This window comes from Podarcis raffonei, chromosome 10 (genome assembly GCF_027172205.1).
Source record: "Podarcis raffonei isolate rPodRaf1 chromosome 10, rPodRaf1.pri, whole genome shotgun sequence".
Taxonomy (NCBI): Eukaryota; Metazoa; Chordata; class Lepidosauria; order Squamata; family Lacertidae; genus Podarcis; species Podarcis raffonei.
The window spans coordinates 78,639,353-78,657,360 of NC_070611.1; the positions used below are offsets into that span (position 1 = coordinate 78,639,353).

The 18,008-nt window shown below is 47.7% G+C and overlaps 3 protein-coding genes across 9 annotated transcripts in view; 2 read left to right on the forward strand and 1 right to left on the reverse strand.

Moving 5' to 3' along the window:
* The window catches only part of LOC128422455 (zinc finger protein 431-like), a 70,362-nt gene extending 64,412 nt beyond the window's left edge, over positions 1 to 5,950 (forward strand). Inside the window, exon 3 of the mRNA XM_053406503.1 lies at positions 4,783 to 5,950. Coding sequence (XP_053262478.1) covers positions 4,783 to 5,888 — 1,106 coding nt within the window. The 3' untranslated portion in view covers positions 5,889 to 5,950. The remainder of the gene's footprint in view (positions 1 to 4,782) is intronic.
* The window catches only part of LOC128422442 (zinc finger protein 665-like), a 352,200-nt gene that overhangs the window by 171,734 nt on the left and 162,458 nt on the right, over positions 1 to 18,008 (reverse strand). The window lies entirely within an intron of this gene.
* The window catches only part of LOC128422457 (zinc finger protein 135-like), a 135,779-nt gene that overhangs the window by 76,698 nt on the left and 41,073 nt on the right, over positions 1 to 18,008 (forward strand). Inside the window, exons 1-2 of one of the 4 annotated variants that reach the window (XM_053406514.1) lie at positions 10,094 to 10,206; positions 13,382 to 13,554. The exons of 1 other annotated variant lie outside the window; for it this stretch is intronic. The gene's annotated coding sequence lies outside the window, so the exon portion shown is untranslated. Of the gene's footprint in view, positions 1 to 3,177; positions 3,323 to 10,093; positions 10,207 to 13,381; positions 13,555 to 18,008 lie in introns of those variants that run through there. 2 more of the 4 variants (XM_053406506.1, XM_053406508.1) reach the window with 2 other exon arrangements.

Sequence of the window (18,008 nt, forward strand, 5' to 3'; positions counted from 1 at the left end):
TTCGGAAAAGGGAGAAGGGGCGGCAGGTAAATCCCCCCCACACCCACGTGGATGTTGCAGGAAAGGAGAATCGGGAGCGAGAACAAAGAGGTAAAGGGGTCGCGGAGGAGAGAGGAGAAAAGGATCCAGAGACCCCTCCAGCTCCCCCAAGCGCCTTCCGTGGGGTCTGGATCCCTGCGCGCGTGCTGCGAAGGGGGCTTTCCTTGGCCCCTTGGGTGCCTTGGCAGCGGCGGACATGGGGAATCTACGCAGGGGGTCCCCACGAGGACCCCCATTGCCCGTTTCCCCCGCGCAGGCATTCCTGGGGTCCTGTGGGCTCCGCACGGATAAAGCCAGGCCATGAAAGGGTTAACGGGCGTGAGGGACGCCTGGATAGAGACCCCCGTCCCCAATCTGCTCGTCTTGGGGTGGACCCTCAGGATGGAAAGATGGGGGATGAGGGCTGAGGGCTGAGCCGCGCCAAGGGGGGCCTCTGGGTGCAGGGGAGACTCTGGGACAGAGGGAGGGAGTCGAGGAAGTGGGGAGGGGGAGCATCCCTGGGGCAGGGAAGGGCAGCACTGGTGGGGGGGAGAGAGGAAGACCAGTCTTTTGGGACACGTCTCCATGGTGGCGCCTGCGGGGATTTTCTGGAGGGGCCGCCTAGGCTTCACCCTCCCACCCAGGAATCGGCCACCCCTTCAAGGCGACCAGAGAGGGATCCCTGAAAAGTGGGGGGTCCAGTCCCCCCACCCCTCCTTCCTGTAACCTCCATCCTCTTCCCACCTCATAAGCCCCCATAAGCCCCTGCCCTGTCCAGGAAGAGAGGAGGGGAGAAGCCTTCTCAGAAGCAGCTCTTCCTTTCCGCAATCCCACCCAGGAAGCAGCCAGGAACCTTTTCCTCTCTCTCAGGCTTCCATCTTTAAGTTTCTCTTCCACTGCCTGGTTCCAGTACAAATAAAAGACAGTAAAACATCAGACATTAAAAACCTCCCGATAGAGGGTTGCCTTCAGCTGTCTTCTAAATGTCAGAATATTCCCCACTTCCTCGCCCTCTGCCTGGTTCCCTGTAACTTCGCTTCTCGCGGGGGGGGGGGGAATCAGCAGAAGACCTTCGAAGGACCACCTGCCTGTCCAGACTGAGAGATTTTGGGGGAGATGCTCCTTCAGGTGTACAGGGCCGAGGCTGTTGAGGGCTTTAGGTTGCAGATCTTGCTGCTCCATAACGATCTCATTCAGCAAATAAATTTATTACTGAAGGCAAAGAAGCATAACAGGATCCAAAAAATAGCAAAAACTTAACTTACGTAAAACCCTAACTTAGCATACCAAAACAGCACTCAACTAAGAATCACACAAGCACAGTAGAGAAATAGCAGACTAGGAAGTGGGACCAGGTGCCTTTTGGCCTTGTAATTTATATTCTATTAAATGTCAGAGTAACCTTGGGACTGGATAACAAGCCTGGCTCACTCCAGTTTAAACCAGCTTCATCTGGTTCCCCAAAACAAGAAAGGTTCTTCATAACCTCATCGCAACTTATCCCACCACCAGCTCTCAGCAGAAAGGAAACTGCCAAGTTTCAGGAAGCCTGCATTAGATCAATATTTTTCTATGCCTGGAAAATGCAACCATGACAATTTAAAGATCAGCACTAACAATTTGAATTGTGCTTGAAAATGTGCTGGGAGCCAGGAAAGATCCTTTAGGAGCAGTGATATGTGGTCTCGGTGGCTGCTCCCATTCAGTTGCAGTTTGGGGTCACCTTCTAAGGTAGCCCCATGTAGACCACATAGCAGTAGTCCATGCCGGAAACAACCAGAGCATGCACCACTCTGGCGAGACAGTGTGCGGGGAAGGAGGGTCTCAGCCTGTGTTCCAGATGGAGCTGCTAGACAGCTGCCCTGGACACAGAATTGAGCTGCGCCTCCATGGTCAGCTGTGAGTCCAAAATGACCACTAGGCTGTGCACCTGGTCCTTTAGGGCCACAGTTACCCCATTCAGGACCAGGGGGTCCCCCACACCTGCCCACCCCTTGTTCCCCAGGGACAGTACTTCTGTCTTGTCAGGATTCAACCTCAATCTGTTAGCCGCTACCCATCCTCAAACCACCTCCAGGCACCAACACAGGGCATTCACCACCTTCACTGGTTCCAATTTAAATGAGAAGAAGAGCTGGGTATCACCCACATACTGGTGAACACCCAGCCCAAACCCCTGATGATCTCTCCCACCAGCTTCATATAGATATTAAAAAGCATGGGGGAGAGGACGGAGCCCTGAGGCACCCCACAAGTGAGAGCCCAGGGGTCTGAACACCCATGCCCCAACATCAATTTCTGGACATGGCCCAGGAGGAAGGAGCGGAACCACTGCATAACCATTTCCCCAGCTCTCCTCGAGGGTCCAGAAGGACACCATGACCAAAGATCTCCAAAGCCACCGAGAGATCTAGCAGAACCAGGAAATAGCTTTCCCCTCAGACTCTAGCGCATCCGAGATTATCAACGAGCACAACCAGGGCAGTTTCTGTTGCATGATGAGGCCTAAATCCCAATTGGAAGGATAATGGTGGCAGAAGCTTTCCTGGTCCTGCACCCCCAAAAGCTCCAGGCACAAGACTTTCATTAGCTTTGAAGGGGCCATCGGATACTTGGTGGCCTTTTCTTCAAAAGACAAATATTCTGAATACTTTTTAATTGATGTATGATGTAAATAGTGCTTCTGTTTTACATATTCCACATTGGAGAGATTCTGATACACAGATCTGAGTTCATCGCTCCCCCTGAAACTGATGTGTTAGCAGCACTACAAGCCTGGGCAGTGTGTTTGGGGGCCCTGGGCTGCCTAGACAACAAGACCCCCTTCTCAGCCTTGCTTATATGGTCCCAAGGAAAGCAGAGCAGTACGTTAGGCACCAGCTTGGCTGCAAGAGTGGCTGGAAGGAGGTGTGCAGGACACCATGTAACTATCTTAGAGACTCCACTCTGGATTTGTGTAGGTTTTCCTCCATAGCCTTTTCTTCTTCTGAAGATAACTCACGAGGCAGCAAAGTATTACGACCAGAGTTTTCCTTCTCGATGGGCTTCCTTCCCTGGTTGACGAGCCCCATCTGCCCTTCACTTTCCTCTGCAGCAGGGGCAGAATCTGCTTTCTTGACTGTGGGATTCACTGTTGTTCTCATCCTCTCCATCCACCAGGGCCTGCCTTCACCTGCAGCAGAATTCCCTAATAAACCAAGGATTTGAGACCCATCAGCTATCCTCACCTGGTTTAGCCGGCCGATTGAAGCCGTTCCTGGGATTGTGGCCTCTGTTGCATGCTGACAGCTTCTGGAAGCCACAGGTGAGAGCTGAGTGCAGGGTGGGGACCAATGGTGGATAAATTACCCCATAAGGTGCATGACATTTCCCCCACCAAAGGAACTACCGCTCCCCTAACACCCCATGACATCGTATGATTATGATATTTAAGACAGAACAGGAACAAATTCATGTCCCCAGAAATAACACAACCTCAGTCCATTAGTGAATCAATACTACATTTTCAAGGTACTACATATTCCACTAAGTACATTTTATCATTTGGCCTTGAATATCCTGCTTTTCTGTGTCATTTTAGGATAGTCCTGCATCAGAAGATGGGCACGAGATCAGACAGGACATCATTCTTTAAAAAATCAAGCTGCTTTATGAACATTTGTTGAGGATTTTGATAGTTGCTCATGAATTATTATCATTTGATGACATTGCAACTTCACTTCCTAAAAAATGGGAACATGGGTAGGAGTTGAGGGAATGAAGGAGACATTGAAATAGTAGAAGGTGCTAATGGAACTTGATTTGTTCTCTTTCCCTTAGTTCTCTTCCTTGAAACCAAAACAGGATTCCCTTTCCTCCCACTCTGAAGAAGGAGATGGAGAAGGCAGTCAGAACTCCAGGGGATGGGTCACCTCCCCCCTGCCATTAGGAATAGAAATTAAAATGTGTGAAATGTGGACTATGTTCATTGAATGAGCACACATAGTTCACATCAATGACCTCCAACAGGGGAGAAACCATTTAAAGGTATGGAGTGTGGCAAACGTTTCACTCATAGTGGAAACCTTAGAACACATCAACGGACTCACACAGGGGAGAAACCATTTAAATGCCTGGAGTGCGGAAAGACCTTTACTGGTAATGGAAACCTTAGAAGACATCAACGGACTCACACAGGGGAGAAACCATTTAAATGCCTGGAGTGCGGAAAGACCTTTACTGGTAATGGAAACCTTAGAACACATCAACGGACTCACACAGGGGAGAAACCATTTAAATGCCTGGAGTGCGGAAAGTGCTTCAGTCGTAATGGAGACCTTAAATTACACCAGTGGATTCACACAGGGGAGAAACCATATAAATGTATAGAGTGCGGAATGAGCTTCGGTGATAATGGAAGCCTTAGAAGACATCAATGGACTCACACAGGGGAGAAACCATATAAATGTATAGAGTGTGGAAAGAGCTTTAGTGATAATGGAAGCCTTAGAAGACATCAACGGACTCACACAGGGGAGAAACCATATAAATGTATAGAGTGTGGAAAGAGCTTTAGTGATAATGGAAACCTTAGAGGACATCAACGGACTCACACAGGGGAGAAACCATTTAAATGCCTGGAGTGTGGAAAGTGCTTCAGTAGTAATGGATACTTTAAATTACACCAGCGGACTCACACAGGGGAGAAACCATATAAATGTATAGAGTGCGGAATGAGCTTTAGTGATAATGGAAGCCTTAGAACACATCAACGGACTCACACAGGGGAGAAACCATATAAATGTATAGAGTGCGGAATGAGCTTTAGTGATAATGGAAGCCTTAGAAGACATCAACGGACTCACACAGGGGAGAAACCATATAAATGTATAGAGTGTGGAAAGAGCTTTAGTGTTAATGGAAGCCTTAGAACACATCAACGGACTCACACAGGGGAGAAACCATATAAATGTATAGAGTGCGGAATGAGCTTTAGTGATAATGGAAGCCTTAGAACACATCAACGGACTCACACAGGGGAGAAACCATATAAATGTATAGAGTGTGGAAAGAGCTTTAGTGTTAATGGAAGCCTTAGAACACATCAACGGACTCACACAGGGGAGAAACCATATAAATGTATAGAGTGCGGAATGAGCTTCGGTGATAATGGAAGCCTTAGAACACATCAACGGACTCACACAGGAGAGAAACCATATAAATGTATAGAGTGCGGAATGAGCTTTAGTGATAATGGAAGCCTTAGAAGACATAAACGGACTCACACAGGGGAGAAACCATATAAATGTATAGAGTGTGGAAAGTGCTTCAGTAGTAATGGATGCTTTAAATTACACCAGCGGACTCACACAGGGGAGAAACCATATAAATGTATAGAGTGTGGAAAGAGCTTTAGTTATAGTGGAAACCTTAGGGAACATCAACGGACTCACACAGGGGAGAAATCATTTAAATGCATGGAGTGTGAAAAGAGCTTTAGTCACAGTGGAACCCTTAGAAGACATCAACGGACTCACACAGGGGAGAAACCATATAAATGTATAGAGTGTGGAAAGAGCTTTAGTGTTAATGGAAGCCTTAGAAGACATCAACGGACTCACACAGGGGAGAAACCATATAAATGTATAGAGTGTGGAAAGAGCTTTAGTGATAATGGAAACCTTAGAAAACATCAACGGACTCACACAGGGGAGAAACCATATAAATGTATAGATTGTGGAAAGTGCTTCAGTAGTAATGGATACTTTAAATTACACCAGCGGACTCACACAGGGGAGAAACCATATAAATGTATAGAGTGTGGAAAGAGCTTCAGTCAGAGTGGACACCTTAGAAGACATCAGCAGACACACAGCAGAGAAACCATTTAAATGTATGGACTGTGGAAGGAGCTTCAGTCAGAGAGGAACCCTTGATTTATGTCAACAAACTCACACAAAACACAAACCTTATATATATCAGGAAAGTAGATAGAGGTTGAGTCCTAGTGGAAATTCTAAATCAACAGACTCACGGACAGGAAGAACATTAGGAATTGAAACCCTTCAAACCATCCACAAACTCAGAGAGGAGAAGCAGTTTAAATGAAAAGATTGCAAAAGTGCTTTATTTACAATGGAGTGTTTAAGGAACATCCAGGGACTCTCACATGGAAGATCCCATTTTGGTGTCTGGACTTCCTCTCAGAGTCCACTCTTTTCTTCACAGAAATGAACTCGGCAGGAAATCAGTCTTGAACACATTTTGTGTATGTGAAGTTCTGGTATTTATGTGTAAAACTGTATAGTAATGAAATATTGAAGGCAATGTCAAACAATGTGATTATAATCTAAGATGTAAAGTACCTTTCAATAGAGAAGGGGTGAGGGTTTATCTGGATTGCTGGTGGTCAGTGAGGATTAAAGCTGGGCGATATATTGTTCCAAACTGGTTTCTAGACCACATCGTGATAACCTTTCAAAAACAACTGATATGGCAACACACCACAGATCACAGTGTGTGTTTCTGGGATGCCCATTTGCCTGGAAGCAGCCGGCAGAAAGCTTTGCTTTGTGAAGCCCCTGAATATGCCGAGTTGCTGACTTCCCTCCCAGAAGACAGGAAGCGAAAGACACACCTCCATTGCCCTGTGTCCTTCCAGCCTCTTTCCTCCCTTGCTCCCTTCTGCCGGTTTGTGTGCTGACTTAGATATCCTGTGTGCTCTATTTCTTTACGGCTGAAACTGGATTTCCTCTCAGGAGCTAAGTTTTGTGCCTCACTGGGGACCCAGTGAGAACTGTATGCTTTGAAAGCTCAGTAAATTATTACCGAAGAAGTCCTGCTGCTTCTCTGTGTGTTTTTGACCTCAGTGTGGGACTTGCTCTACACGTGGCCCCTACTCTCCTACTGCCCTGGAGTTGCTTTACTCAAGCATGCAAGACGGGTGCATCTGTGTGCACTCAAAAGCAAATAAAGTAGGACTCGCCTTTCTATGAGAGTACAGTGGTACCTTGCGTTACAGACGCTTCAGGTTACAGACTCTGCTAACCCAGAAATAGTACTTCGGGTTAAGAACTTTGCTTCAGGATGAGAACAGAAATCGTGCTCCGGCGGTGTGGCAGCAGCAGGAGGCCTCATTAGCTAAAGTGGTGCCTCGGGTGGGGTGCTGTCTTGCTTTGGACATGAGGGAGAGCAGAGATGATTCCTTGGTCCTGATGTGTGCTGAATAAACTGCTTGTAAATCTGCTCACATATGCCTCTCCAGCCACTTCTCTTGTGCCTTTACTCTGCTGAGTGTGCATGCCCAGCTTCCGAAGCTCAGGTTGCAGTTTCATGCTGATCCAAGGGCTGGAGATCGCCCAGCACAGCTGGGGGGCTGCCATTTGCCCCCAATTCCTTGGCTGCATCCCAACACTAAGCACTGGAGGAGAAAATGAGCCCTGCAGGATCAGGCCAGAGGGCTCCCTCCTAGAGGGGAGACAGAGCAGAGGAGCCACCCATCACCCTGTCCTCCTCCTCCTCCACCACAGATTGGCCTCCTCCTCTTTTAAACCACCTTTATTGGTGGCCTCTGCCTCTTGTGGGAGGGAGTTCCACAGGTTTTATTCTGCCCTGCTAGAGGAAGTGCTTTCTCTTCTCTGCCTGCCTTCCTTCCTTCCTTCCTTCCTTCCTTCCTTCCTTCCTTCCTTGCACCAGTGAGGTTTTAGGGACCAGGGTATATTTCATGTCTGAATGTTTCCATCTGCGGACAACCTCGACTTCTTGCAGGAAAGGGAGGGATTGGGCTTTCGCTCTGGAGGACCCTGCCCCCCCTCTTACTTTCCTCTCTAGGAATCTAGCTAGTTTCCGTTTAACCCTTGGCAAGCCGAGCGCACCCAACTCACGCCTCTCCCTCTCCCGAGAGCAGGAGCATCGCGCTGCAATGGCATCCCGAGAAGACGGAGGACGAGAGGCTTATGGATTACTTCCGGCAAGGGATACATTCAGTTTTGGACAGCAGCTGAACAGCTGGCCCCTGAACACGGGTCCTAAGAAATCCTCACTGGCTCTAGATCCGTTTCTGATCACCATTCAAAGTGTTGGTGCTGACCTTGAAAGCTCTAAATGGTCTCAGCCCGAGGAAAACATTTCCGCAAAAAGATCAAAACATGTAGCCGCAGGTGATACAATAGGAGCCTTTCTGCAAATGGCCTTTGCAACTCAACTCACTGGGTGGTAACAAAGTAGACACGTTTGCCTCTTTGCAATGTAGCCCCGTTTCCTCAATGAATCCACCCATTTCTTGATGAAATGTAACTTCTGCCAGGAAAATCTGAGCTGAAATAGGAAGGAGAGCAAAACAGCAGCCCTGTCTGACCCCCGTCAGCCTCCAGACTCCCCCAGTCACGCGGCAGGAGATTCTTCCTGAGCCCCCCCCCCCGTGAGATGGGTATGACATCATGGATGATCCAGTGATGATCCATATGACCCATTGATGATCCACATGATCCAAGCAGACTGGGCCAAAGAGCAGGTCTCTAGGCCTGAATGAAACGGGTCTGCGATGTTGGATTCTGGAGTCAAGAAATCCGCCCTTTCCAGTGATCTCTCAGGCTGGCCAGGAAAAGGCAGGGAGCAGGAATCCTCAGGCATCCCGGTTGACAGACAGACTTGTCATGTTGCCAAAACATGGAGTCTGAGCTGATTTCCATGTACAATTCACTTTGTGGCGCAACCAGGGATGTTTTTGGGGTGCTCTCTCTGTGACGGGGGGGCGATTATCTGAGGGTGTCCAAATTGCAACGCGCTTTAGTTCTGGGCTGCTTCACTCCTCGCATGGGGGGGGGGGGCTCTGCGCGCAAACAGATCCAGCGGCGTAGCGTGGGTTGTCAGCACCCGGGGCAAGGCAAGTAATTTGCGCCCCCTAACCGGGGCAAGGCAAGTAATTTGCGCCCCCTAACCCGGGGCAAGGCAAGTAATTTGCGCCCCCTATCCCGTGGATTTGCGCCCCCTAACCCTACAAATCTATGCCTATGAATGATAGTGTCCCTCTCTCTCTCTTTCTCATATTCCAATTGATTCCCATTTCCGCCGATCAATCCCCGAAGCTCTCACCCAGCGAAATTTGTGTGTAATTACGCTTCGCCATCCCTAATCCTGCCGCTTCCACCGGGAAATCATGACGGTGCGTTTCTCCTCTCCAAACTTTCCCCGGCCCTTTGCCGGCCGGTGCAGCCCTTTTGGCTACGAGCTCCCCTCCTTCTCTGCCCGCTTCCAACCCCACCTCCCCGTCCAGCCTCCCTACCTCCTGAAAAAAGGCGCCGGCGCCAAGCAGGACACCCCCGCGGCCATCGGAGAGAGGCGGGGCCGAGGGAGGCAAGCCAATGGGCGAGACAAGGGTAGGTGGCCACGGGGGCGGGCGCTGCCGCAGTCCTCGGGTGGGCAAGGTAGGAGCAGGCGGAGGCTGGCCGGCCGCTCTGACAATAGGGGCGGGCCGAGGGCACGACGTGGCTGGGCCCTCTGGACTCGCGCCCCCCCAGATGTTGCGCCCGGTGCGGCCGGCACCCCTGGCACCCCCCACGCTACGCCACTGAACAGATCAACAGCTGCCTTGCTTTCTTCCTGGCCTCATTGTGTCGCCTCTGACGGAGACACAAGGGAAGAATTGTGTTGGGGGTGAGTGTGTGCAAAAGCCCAAGCCCTATTTTCCCCGTAGCACAGGAGTCACAGAGTCCAACCCGCTGCTCAATGTGCACAAATACCAAAAACATGGAATGGATCTAAGATCATGGCGTGGGGGGGGGAGGGAAGGATTTTGCAATGTAAACATTGTAGGGGGGGACCCCGCTTTGCAGCTGGATTGCCTGGATCAGCCCCTCCCGCGCTCTCCTAGTAAGAGGGGAGGGGAAAAACAATTCTTTCCCTCGCTTCCCGTCACAACCTGCTTTCACGCCGCCCCCAAACCCTCAAACCCCCCCCCCCCGGTATGTTGCACCTTTTCCTTCTGCTCCTCCTCCCCGCAATCCGGCTTCTGTTTCTGGAATGAGGGGAGAGAGCCCCCCCTCTCAAACTGCTTGCTTCGTCCGCAAGTGGAGCTTCTACGCCGGATTGCTGCTCTGCTCCATAGCTCTAGGGGCGCGCGCTTTTGGAAAGGGAAGGAGGGGCGGCAGGACCCCCCCCTCCGTGGATGTTGCAGGAAAGGAAAGGAGAATCGGGAGCGAGGACAAAGAGGTAAAGGGGTCGCGGGGGGAGGGGAGAGAAGGACCCAGAGACCCCTCCAGCTCCCCCAAGCGCCTTCCGTGGGGCCTGGATCCCTGCGCGCGTGCTGCGAAGGGGGCTTTCCTTGGCCCCTTGGGTGCCTTGGCGGGGGGGCCATGCACCACCCATTCAGGGGATCCCAGCGAAGAGCCCTCGCCCCATTTCCCCCGCTTAGGCATCCCTGGGGTCGTCTATTTTTAAAAAAATAATATTTATTAAAGTTTTAAAGATTACAAAAAGAAAAAATAAGAACACCATATTAAACAAAAACAAAACAACACATCACAATACGGGGAAAAAAAGAAAATAAAAGAAAGAAAAAGAAAAAGAAGAAAACAGAAAAATAAAATCCATTAAGAAAAAACACAGCAAATCTTCCCATAACTTATCTTTCATTTGCTTGTTTCCTTGACCTCCTCACACCTCCCTTTTTTGTATTCTAGTTCAGTTAACTATTTCAGCAAATCCTTTCCATCTTTTCCAAATTTTGTCCTGTAATTTATCTTAATATAATATAACTTTACTTTCCCTCCTTTCACCAATTAACAGTCTGTTTTTTCCTAAACCTTTATAACATTTCTGCTAAAACCACATAACTTCATTCCAACATCCTTCTAACATTCATTAATTTTACAATGTTTCTGTAACTAGTCTTTAAATTTCTTCCAATCTTCCTCCACTGACTCTTCTCCCTGGTCTCAGATTCTGCCAGTCATTTCCGCCAGTTCCATGTAGTCCATCACCTTCATCTGCCATTCTTCCCGGGTGTGTAGATCTTGTGTCTTCCAGTACTTTGCAATAAGTATTCTTGCTGCTGTTGTAGCATACATAAAGAAAATTCTATCCTTCTTTGGCACCAATTGGCCGACCATGCCCAGGAGAAAGGCCTCTGATTTCTTCAGAAAGGTATATTTAAATACTTTTTTCATTTCATTATAGATCATCTCCCAGAAAGTCTTAATCCTTGGGCATGTCCACCAAAGGTGAAAGAATGTACCCTCAGTCTCTTTGAATTTCCAACATTTATTATCGGGCAAATGATAAATTTTTGCAAGCTTGACTGGTGTCATGTACCACCTGTAGATCATTTTCATTATATTCTCTCTTAAGGCATTACATGCCGTGAACTTCATACCTGTGGTCCATAACTGTTCCCAGTCAGCCATCATAATGTTGTGTCCAACATCTTGTGCCCATTTAATCATAGCAGATTTCACCGTTTCATCCTGAGTGTTCCATTTCAACAGCAAGTTATACATTCTTGACAAGTTCTTAATTTTGGGATCTAGCAATTCTGTTTCCAATTTTGATTTTTCCACCTGAAAGCCAATTTTTTTGTCCAAATTATATGCCTCCATTATTTGATAATAGTGAAGCCAATCTCGCACTCTATTTCTTAATTTTTCAAAACTCTGCAGTTTTAATCTGTCTCCCTCTTGTTCCAAAATTTCACAATATTTCGGCCATTTGGCCTCCATATTGAGCTTTTTCTGAGCCTTCGCTTCCATTGGTGTCAACCACCTTGGGGTTTTATTTTCAAGCAAGTCCTTATATAAATTCCTCTGATCCAACGTAACAGTTTCAGAAACTTCCTCTAGGGGGAAACAGTTACAATCCGTACTTGTATTAATCCAAAATAATGCCTTTTAAAACACAGCTGAAGCAGGAAAGTTAGTTTCAATTTCCAGTTACTTTTCCTCCTTTTTAAGATCAGAAGAGGACAGTTAGAAACAATGTATCTCTCTTACTCAGCTAGCTGTCAGCGGATGATATATTCACAGTCAGCGCACATTTCAAAGTACGGCAGCCTTATTGTCCTATTGGCAGCCCATTCCCAGGTTCTGAGCGGTGGAATTTTAGCTTCCTTCCCTCTCTCTTGCAGGTAAATATAGTCCTAAACTCCCCCGCCTTCTCCTGCTTCCAAGGGGGGGGGGTTACTATTTTTTGGTGTTGAAAAATTAGTCCTTTCCGATCGGCTTTCCAAGACTTTAGCTTGCAGCCTCTTTGCTTTGATCTATTTACAAAAGCGGAAGGCGGACTTCCTGTTTATGCCTCCCCGCTACAATACCGAATTAAGTCTTTTTTTTCTCCTTTAAAAAGTTTCCAATTTGTTCTACTCACGGGTAGTTGCTTTTAGAATAGAATTGTCCACAGGAAAAAGTCAGCGCTTCTCCGGCAACGGCTGTGCGGCTTCACTCCGTGGAAAAAGCAGTCAATTCACAGCACCGCGCTGCTCACCCCACTTCGCTCCGGAGCCCCGAAATCGGGTTTCCCTGTGAGTGGGGGAGGCGCAAAAGGTGCCCGCCGAATCCCACGTTCACAGGCTTCACCCGCCTGTGATTTTTGAGGGGTCTCCACCTTCGCCGTGGCAGCCAGACCCGATTCCCACAGAGCAAATTCCTCCAGGTCAGAGGAATTCCGCCATTACCGATGGCGCTAACCCGGAAGTTCCCTCCCCTGCTCGTCTAAGGGGGCCCCTCTGGACAGAGAAATGGGCGAGGGGTGAGTCGCGCCAAGGGGTGGGGGCCTCTGGGTGCAGGGGAGACTCTGGGACAGAGGGAGAGAATCGATGAAGTGGGGAGGGGGAGCATCCCTGGGGCAGGGAAGGGCAGCATTGGTGGGGGGGGAGAGATAGGAAACCAGTCTTTGGGGAGACGTCTCCATCATGGCGCAAGCTGGGGATCTCCAGAGGGGCCGCCTTGGCTTCTCCCTCCCACCCAGGAATCGGCCACCTCTTCAAGGCGACCAGAGAGGGATCCCTGGAAAGTGGGGGGTCCAGTCCCCCCACCCCTTCCTTCCTGCAATCTCCATCCTCTTCCTGCCCCATAAGCCCCTGCCCTGTCCAGACACAGCGCTTCTGCCCAGTCCAACCATTGGTCCCCCTGGAGAGGAGAGGAAATCCCCAGAGGAAGAGGGGAGGGGAGAAGCCTTCTCAGAACCGGCTCTTTGTTTCCGCAATCCTACCCAGGAAGCAGCCAGAAACCTTTTCCTCTCTCTCAGGCTTCCATCTTTAATGTCTTTTCCGCTGAGGGTGAGGATAATGTACACCTGTCATCAGAAACAGGGGTGCAGAGTTCATGGAATAGCTCTCAGGGCTGATATAGAAGTTGCACCTCAAAAGCATTTCTGTTCCTCTTATTCTTTGTAGGCAGTGTCAGAGTGACTGACAAGCTGAGATACAATCCTTCAGCATCCAATGACAGCGACTGAATGAATCTTCCCAGTCAAAGGACCCATTTTCTTGATAGACAGTGCCTGTGGCTGGAGGATCTACACACTGGGTGTGCCTATACAGGCCAAAGACTGCCAGTATTAGCACAAGTGAGGTTTGTGACCCCCCCCCTCCAAATTTACAGACTGTGTGTGAATGAGAGTTTGTGGGTGGGCTTATAGTTTACGGCAACCCTGTGATTTTCTAAACCCATAACATTTCGTGAGCTGATATTGCAGTACGAATTCCAAAATAACTACAAAAAAATCACAAGATGATAAGAATGATGGTAGTATTTATATCCTGCCCATCTGGTTGGGTTTCCCCAGCCACTCTGGGCAGGTTACAGCACATATAAAAGACAGTAAAACATCAAACATTAAAATCCTCCCGATACAGGGCTGCCTTCAGCTGTCTTCCAAATGTCAGGTAGTTGCCCATTTCCTTGCCCTCTGCCTGGTTCCCTGTAACTTCGCTTCTCGCAGGGAAGGAACCAGCAGAAGACCCTCAGAAGAGGACCTCAGTGTCCAGACTGAGCCATGGGGGTGGAGACGCTCCTTCAGGTCTACAGGGCTGAGGCTGTTGAGGGCTTTAGCTCGCAGATCTTGCTCCTCCATAATGACCTCCAGAGCAAGTCTGAAGTATAATTAGCAGAGTAGGAAAAAATCCTCAGAGGCAGCAAAAATTTTATTCAGCAAATAAATTTAATACTGAATGCAAAGAAGCATAACAGGATCCAAAACATAGCAAAGACCTAACTTAAATAAAAACCTAACTTGGCATACCAAAACAGCACTCAAGTAAATAAAAAGAATTGTCCAGTAGCTCCTTAGAGACCAACTAAGATTGTCCTGGGTATAACCTTTGATGTGCATGCAAACTTCTTCAGATACACTGAAACAGAAGTCCCCAGACCCTTATATATAGTGGGAGGGTGGGGTGGGGTTTTTCTCAGAAGGGTAGTAGGAGATGGGTATGGTAAAGCTATGGGTATGGTAAAGCTATGGTAAACCCCTTCATGGATCACTGCCTTGCCGTGGCGAAGGGGCTTGAAAAACTCAGAGAAGCTATGAACTATGCCGAGCAGGGCACCCAAGATGAACAGGTCATAGTGGAGAGTTTTGACCAAACGTGATCCACCTGGAGGAGGAACCGGCAAGCCACTCCAGTATCCCTGCCAAGAAAACTCCATGGACAAAGACAACAGGCATATAAAAGTTATGACGCTGGAAGATGAGCCCCTCAGGTCGGAAGGCGTCCAACATGCTACTGGGGAAGAGCGGAGGACAAGTACAAGTAGATCCAGAGCTGATGACGCGCCTGGGCTAAAGCCGAAAGGACGTTCAGTTGCGGATATGCCTGGAAGCGAAAGGAAAGTCCAATGCTGTAAAGAAAAATATTGCATAGGAACCTGGAATGTAAGAACCATGAACCTGGGTAAGTTGGATGTGGTCAAAAATGAGATGGCAAGAATAAATATTGACATCCTGGGCATCAGTGAACTAAAATGGACAGGAATGGGCGAATTCAGTTCGGATGACCATCATATCTACTACTGTGGGCAAGAAACCCGGAAAAGAAATGGAGTGGCCCTCATAGTCAACAAAAGAGTGGCGAAAGCAGTACTGGGATGCAATCTCAAAAATGATAGAATGATCTCGATACGAATCCAAGGCAGACCTTTTAACATAACAGTAATCCAAGTTTATGCACCAACTACTGGCGCTGAAGAAACTGAAATTGACCAATTCTATGAAGACTTACAACACCTTATAGAAGCGACACCAAAGAAGGATGTTCTTCTCATTATAGGGGATTGGAATGCTAAAGTAGGGAATCAAGAGATAAAAGGAACAACGGGAAAGTTTGGCCTTGGAGAGCAAAATGAAGCAGGGCAAAGGCTAATAGAGTTCTGTCAAGAGAACAAGCTGGTCATCACAAACACGCTTTTCCAACAACACAAGAGACGACTCTACACGTGGACATCACCAGATGGGCAGCATCGAAATCAGATTGATTATATTCTCTGCAGCCAAAGATGGAGAAGCTCTATACAGTCAGCAAAAACAAGACCTGGAGCTGACTGTGGCTCAGATCATCAGCTTCTTATAGCAAAATTCAAGCTTAAACTGAAGAAAGTAGGAAAAACCAATCTAAGTCAAATCCCTTATGAATACACAGTGGAAGTGAGGAACAGGTTTAAGGATTTAGATTTGGTGGACAGAGTGCCTGAAGAACTATGGATGGAGGCTCGTAACATTATACAAGAGGCAGCAACTAAAACCATCTCAATGAAAAGGAAATGCAAGAAAGCAAAGTGGCTGTCCCATGAGGCCTTACAAATAGCGGGGGAGAGAAGGCAAGCAAAATGCGAGGGAGAAAGTGAAAGATACAGGAAATTGAATGCAGATTTCCAAAAAATAGCAAGGAGAGACAAGAAGGCATTCTTAAACAAGCAATGCAAAGAAATAGAGGAAAACAACAGAATGGGAAGAACCAGATATTTTTTCAAGAAAATTGGAGATATGAAAGGAACATTTCGTACAAAGATTTCCATAATAAAAGACAGAAGTGGAAAGGACCTAACGGAAGCAGAAGACATCAAGAAGAGGTGGCAAGAATACACAGAGGAACTATACCAGAAAGAAATGGATGTCTTGTATACACCAGGTAGTGTGGTTGCTGACCTTGAGCCAGACATCCTGGAGAGTGAAGTCAAATGGGCCTTAGAAAGCACTGCAAATAACAAGGCCAGTGGAAGTGATGGTATTCCAGCTGAACTATTAAAAATTTTAAAAGATGATGCTGTTAAGGTGCTACACTCAATATGCCAGCAAGTTTGGAAAACTCAGCAGTGGCCAGAGGATTGGAGAAGATCAGTCTACATCCCAATCCCAAAGAAGGGCAATGCCAAAGAATGCTCCAACTACCGCACAATTGCACTCATTTCACACGCTAGCAAGGTTATGCTTAAAATTCTACAAGGAAGGCTCAAGCAGTATGTGGACCGAGAACTCCCAGAAGTGCAAGCTGGATTTAGAAGAGGCAGAGGAACCAGAGACCAAATTGCAAACATGCGCTGGATTATGGAGAAAGCCAGAGAGTTCCAGAAAGACATCTACTTCTGCTTCATTGACTATGCAAAAGCCTTTGACTGTGTCGACCACAGCAAACGAAGGCAAGTTCTTAAAGGAATGGGAGTGCCTGATCACCTCATCTGTCTCCTGAGAAATCTCTATGTGGGACAAGAAGCTACAGTTAGAACTGGATATGGAACAACTGATTGGTTCAAAATTGGGACAGGAGTACGACAAGGCTGTATATTGTCTCCCTGGTTATTTAACTTATATGCAGAATTCATCATGCGAAAGGCTGGGCTGGATGAATCCCTAGCCGGAATTAAGATTGCTGGAAGAAATATCAACAACCTCAGATATGCAGATGACACAACCTTGATGGCAGAAAGTGAGGAGGAATTAAAGAACCTTTTATTGAGGGTAAAAGAGGAGAGCGCAAAATATGGTCTGAAGCTCAACATCAAAAAAACGAAGATCATGGCTACTGGTCCCATCACCTCCTGGCAAATAGAAGGAGAAGAAATGGAGGCAGTGAGAGATTTTACTTTCTTGGGCTCCATGATCACTGCAGATGGTGACAGCAGCCACGAAATTAAGAGACGCCTGCTTCTTGGGAGGAAAGCAATGATCAACCTAGACAGCATCTTAAAAAGTAGAGACATCACCTTGCCAACAAAGGTCTGTATAGTAAAAGCTATGGTTTTCCCAGTAGTGATGTATGGAAGTGAGAGCTGGACCATCAAGAAGGCTGATCGTCGAAGAATTGATGCTTTTGAATTATGGTGCTGGAGGAGACTCTTGAGAGTCCCATGGACTGCAAGAAGATCAAACCTATCCATTCTTAAGGAAATCAGCCCTGAGTGCTCACTGGAAGGACAGATCGTGAAGCTGAGGCTCCAATACTTTGGCCACCTCATGAGAAGAGAAGACTCCCTGGAAAAGACCCTGATGTTGGGAAAGATGGAGGGCACAAGGAGAAGGGGACGACAGAGGGCGAGATGGTTGGATAGTGTCTTTGAAGCTACAAACATGAGTCTGACCAAACTGCGGGAGGCAGTGGAAGACAGAAGTGCCTGGCGTGCTCTGGTCCATGGGGTCACGAAGAGTCGGACACGACTAAACGACTAAACAACAACAACATGGTAAAGCTGTTGACGACTGTTAATGACTGCAATTAGTCCTACAGGAAAAAGCATGGGATAGTATGCAGATGACCAAAAATAGCTTTAGTATGTGTAATGAGACAAGAATCCAATATCTCTATTCAGACCAGGTCTCTCCATAGTTTTCAGTTTAGTAATAAGTTGTAATTCAGCAACTTCTCTTTCAAGTCTATTTCTGAAATTCCTTTTTTATTAATTTTGACTGCGTCAGACCAATACGGCTACCTGCCTGAATCTACCTCTCTTTTAAATCAGAACCAGTGAAGGCGGTGAAGGTCCTGTGTGAGTGTCTGGAAGCGGTTGGAGGATGGATGGCGGCTAACA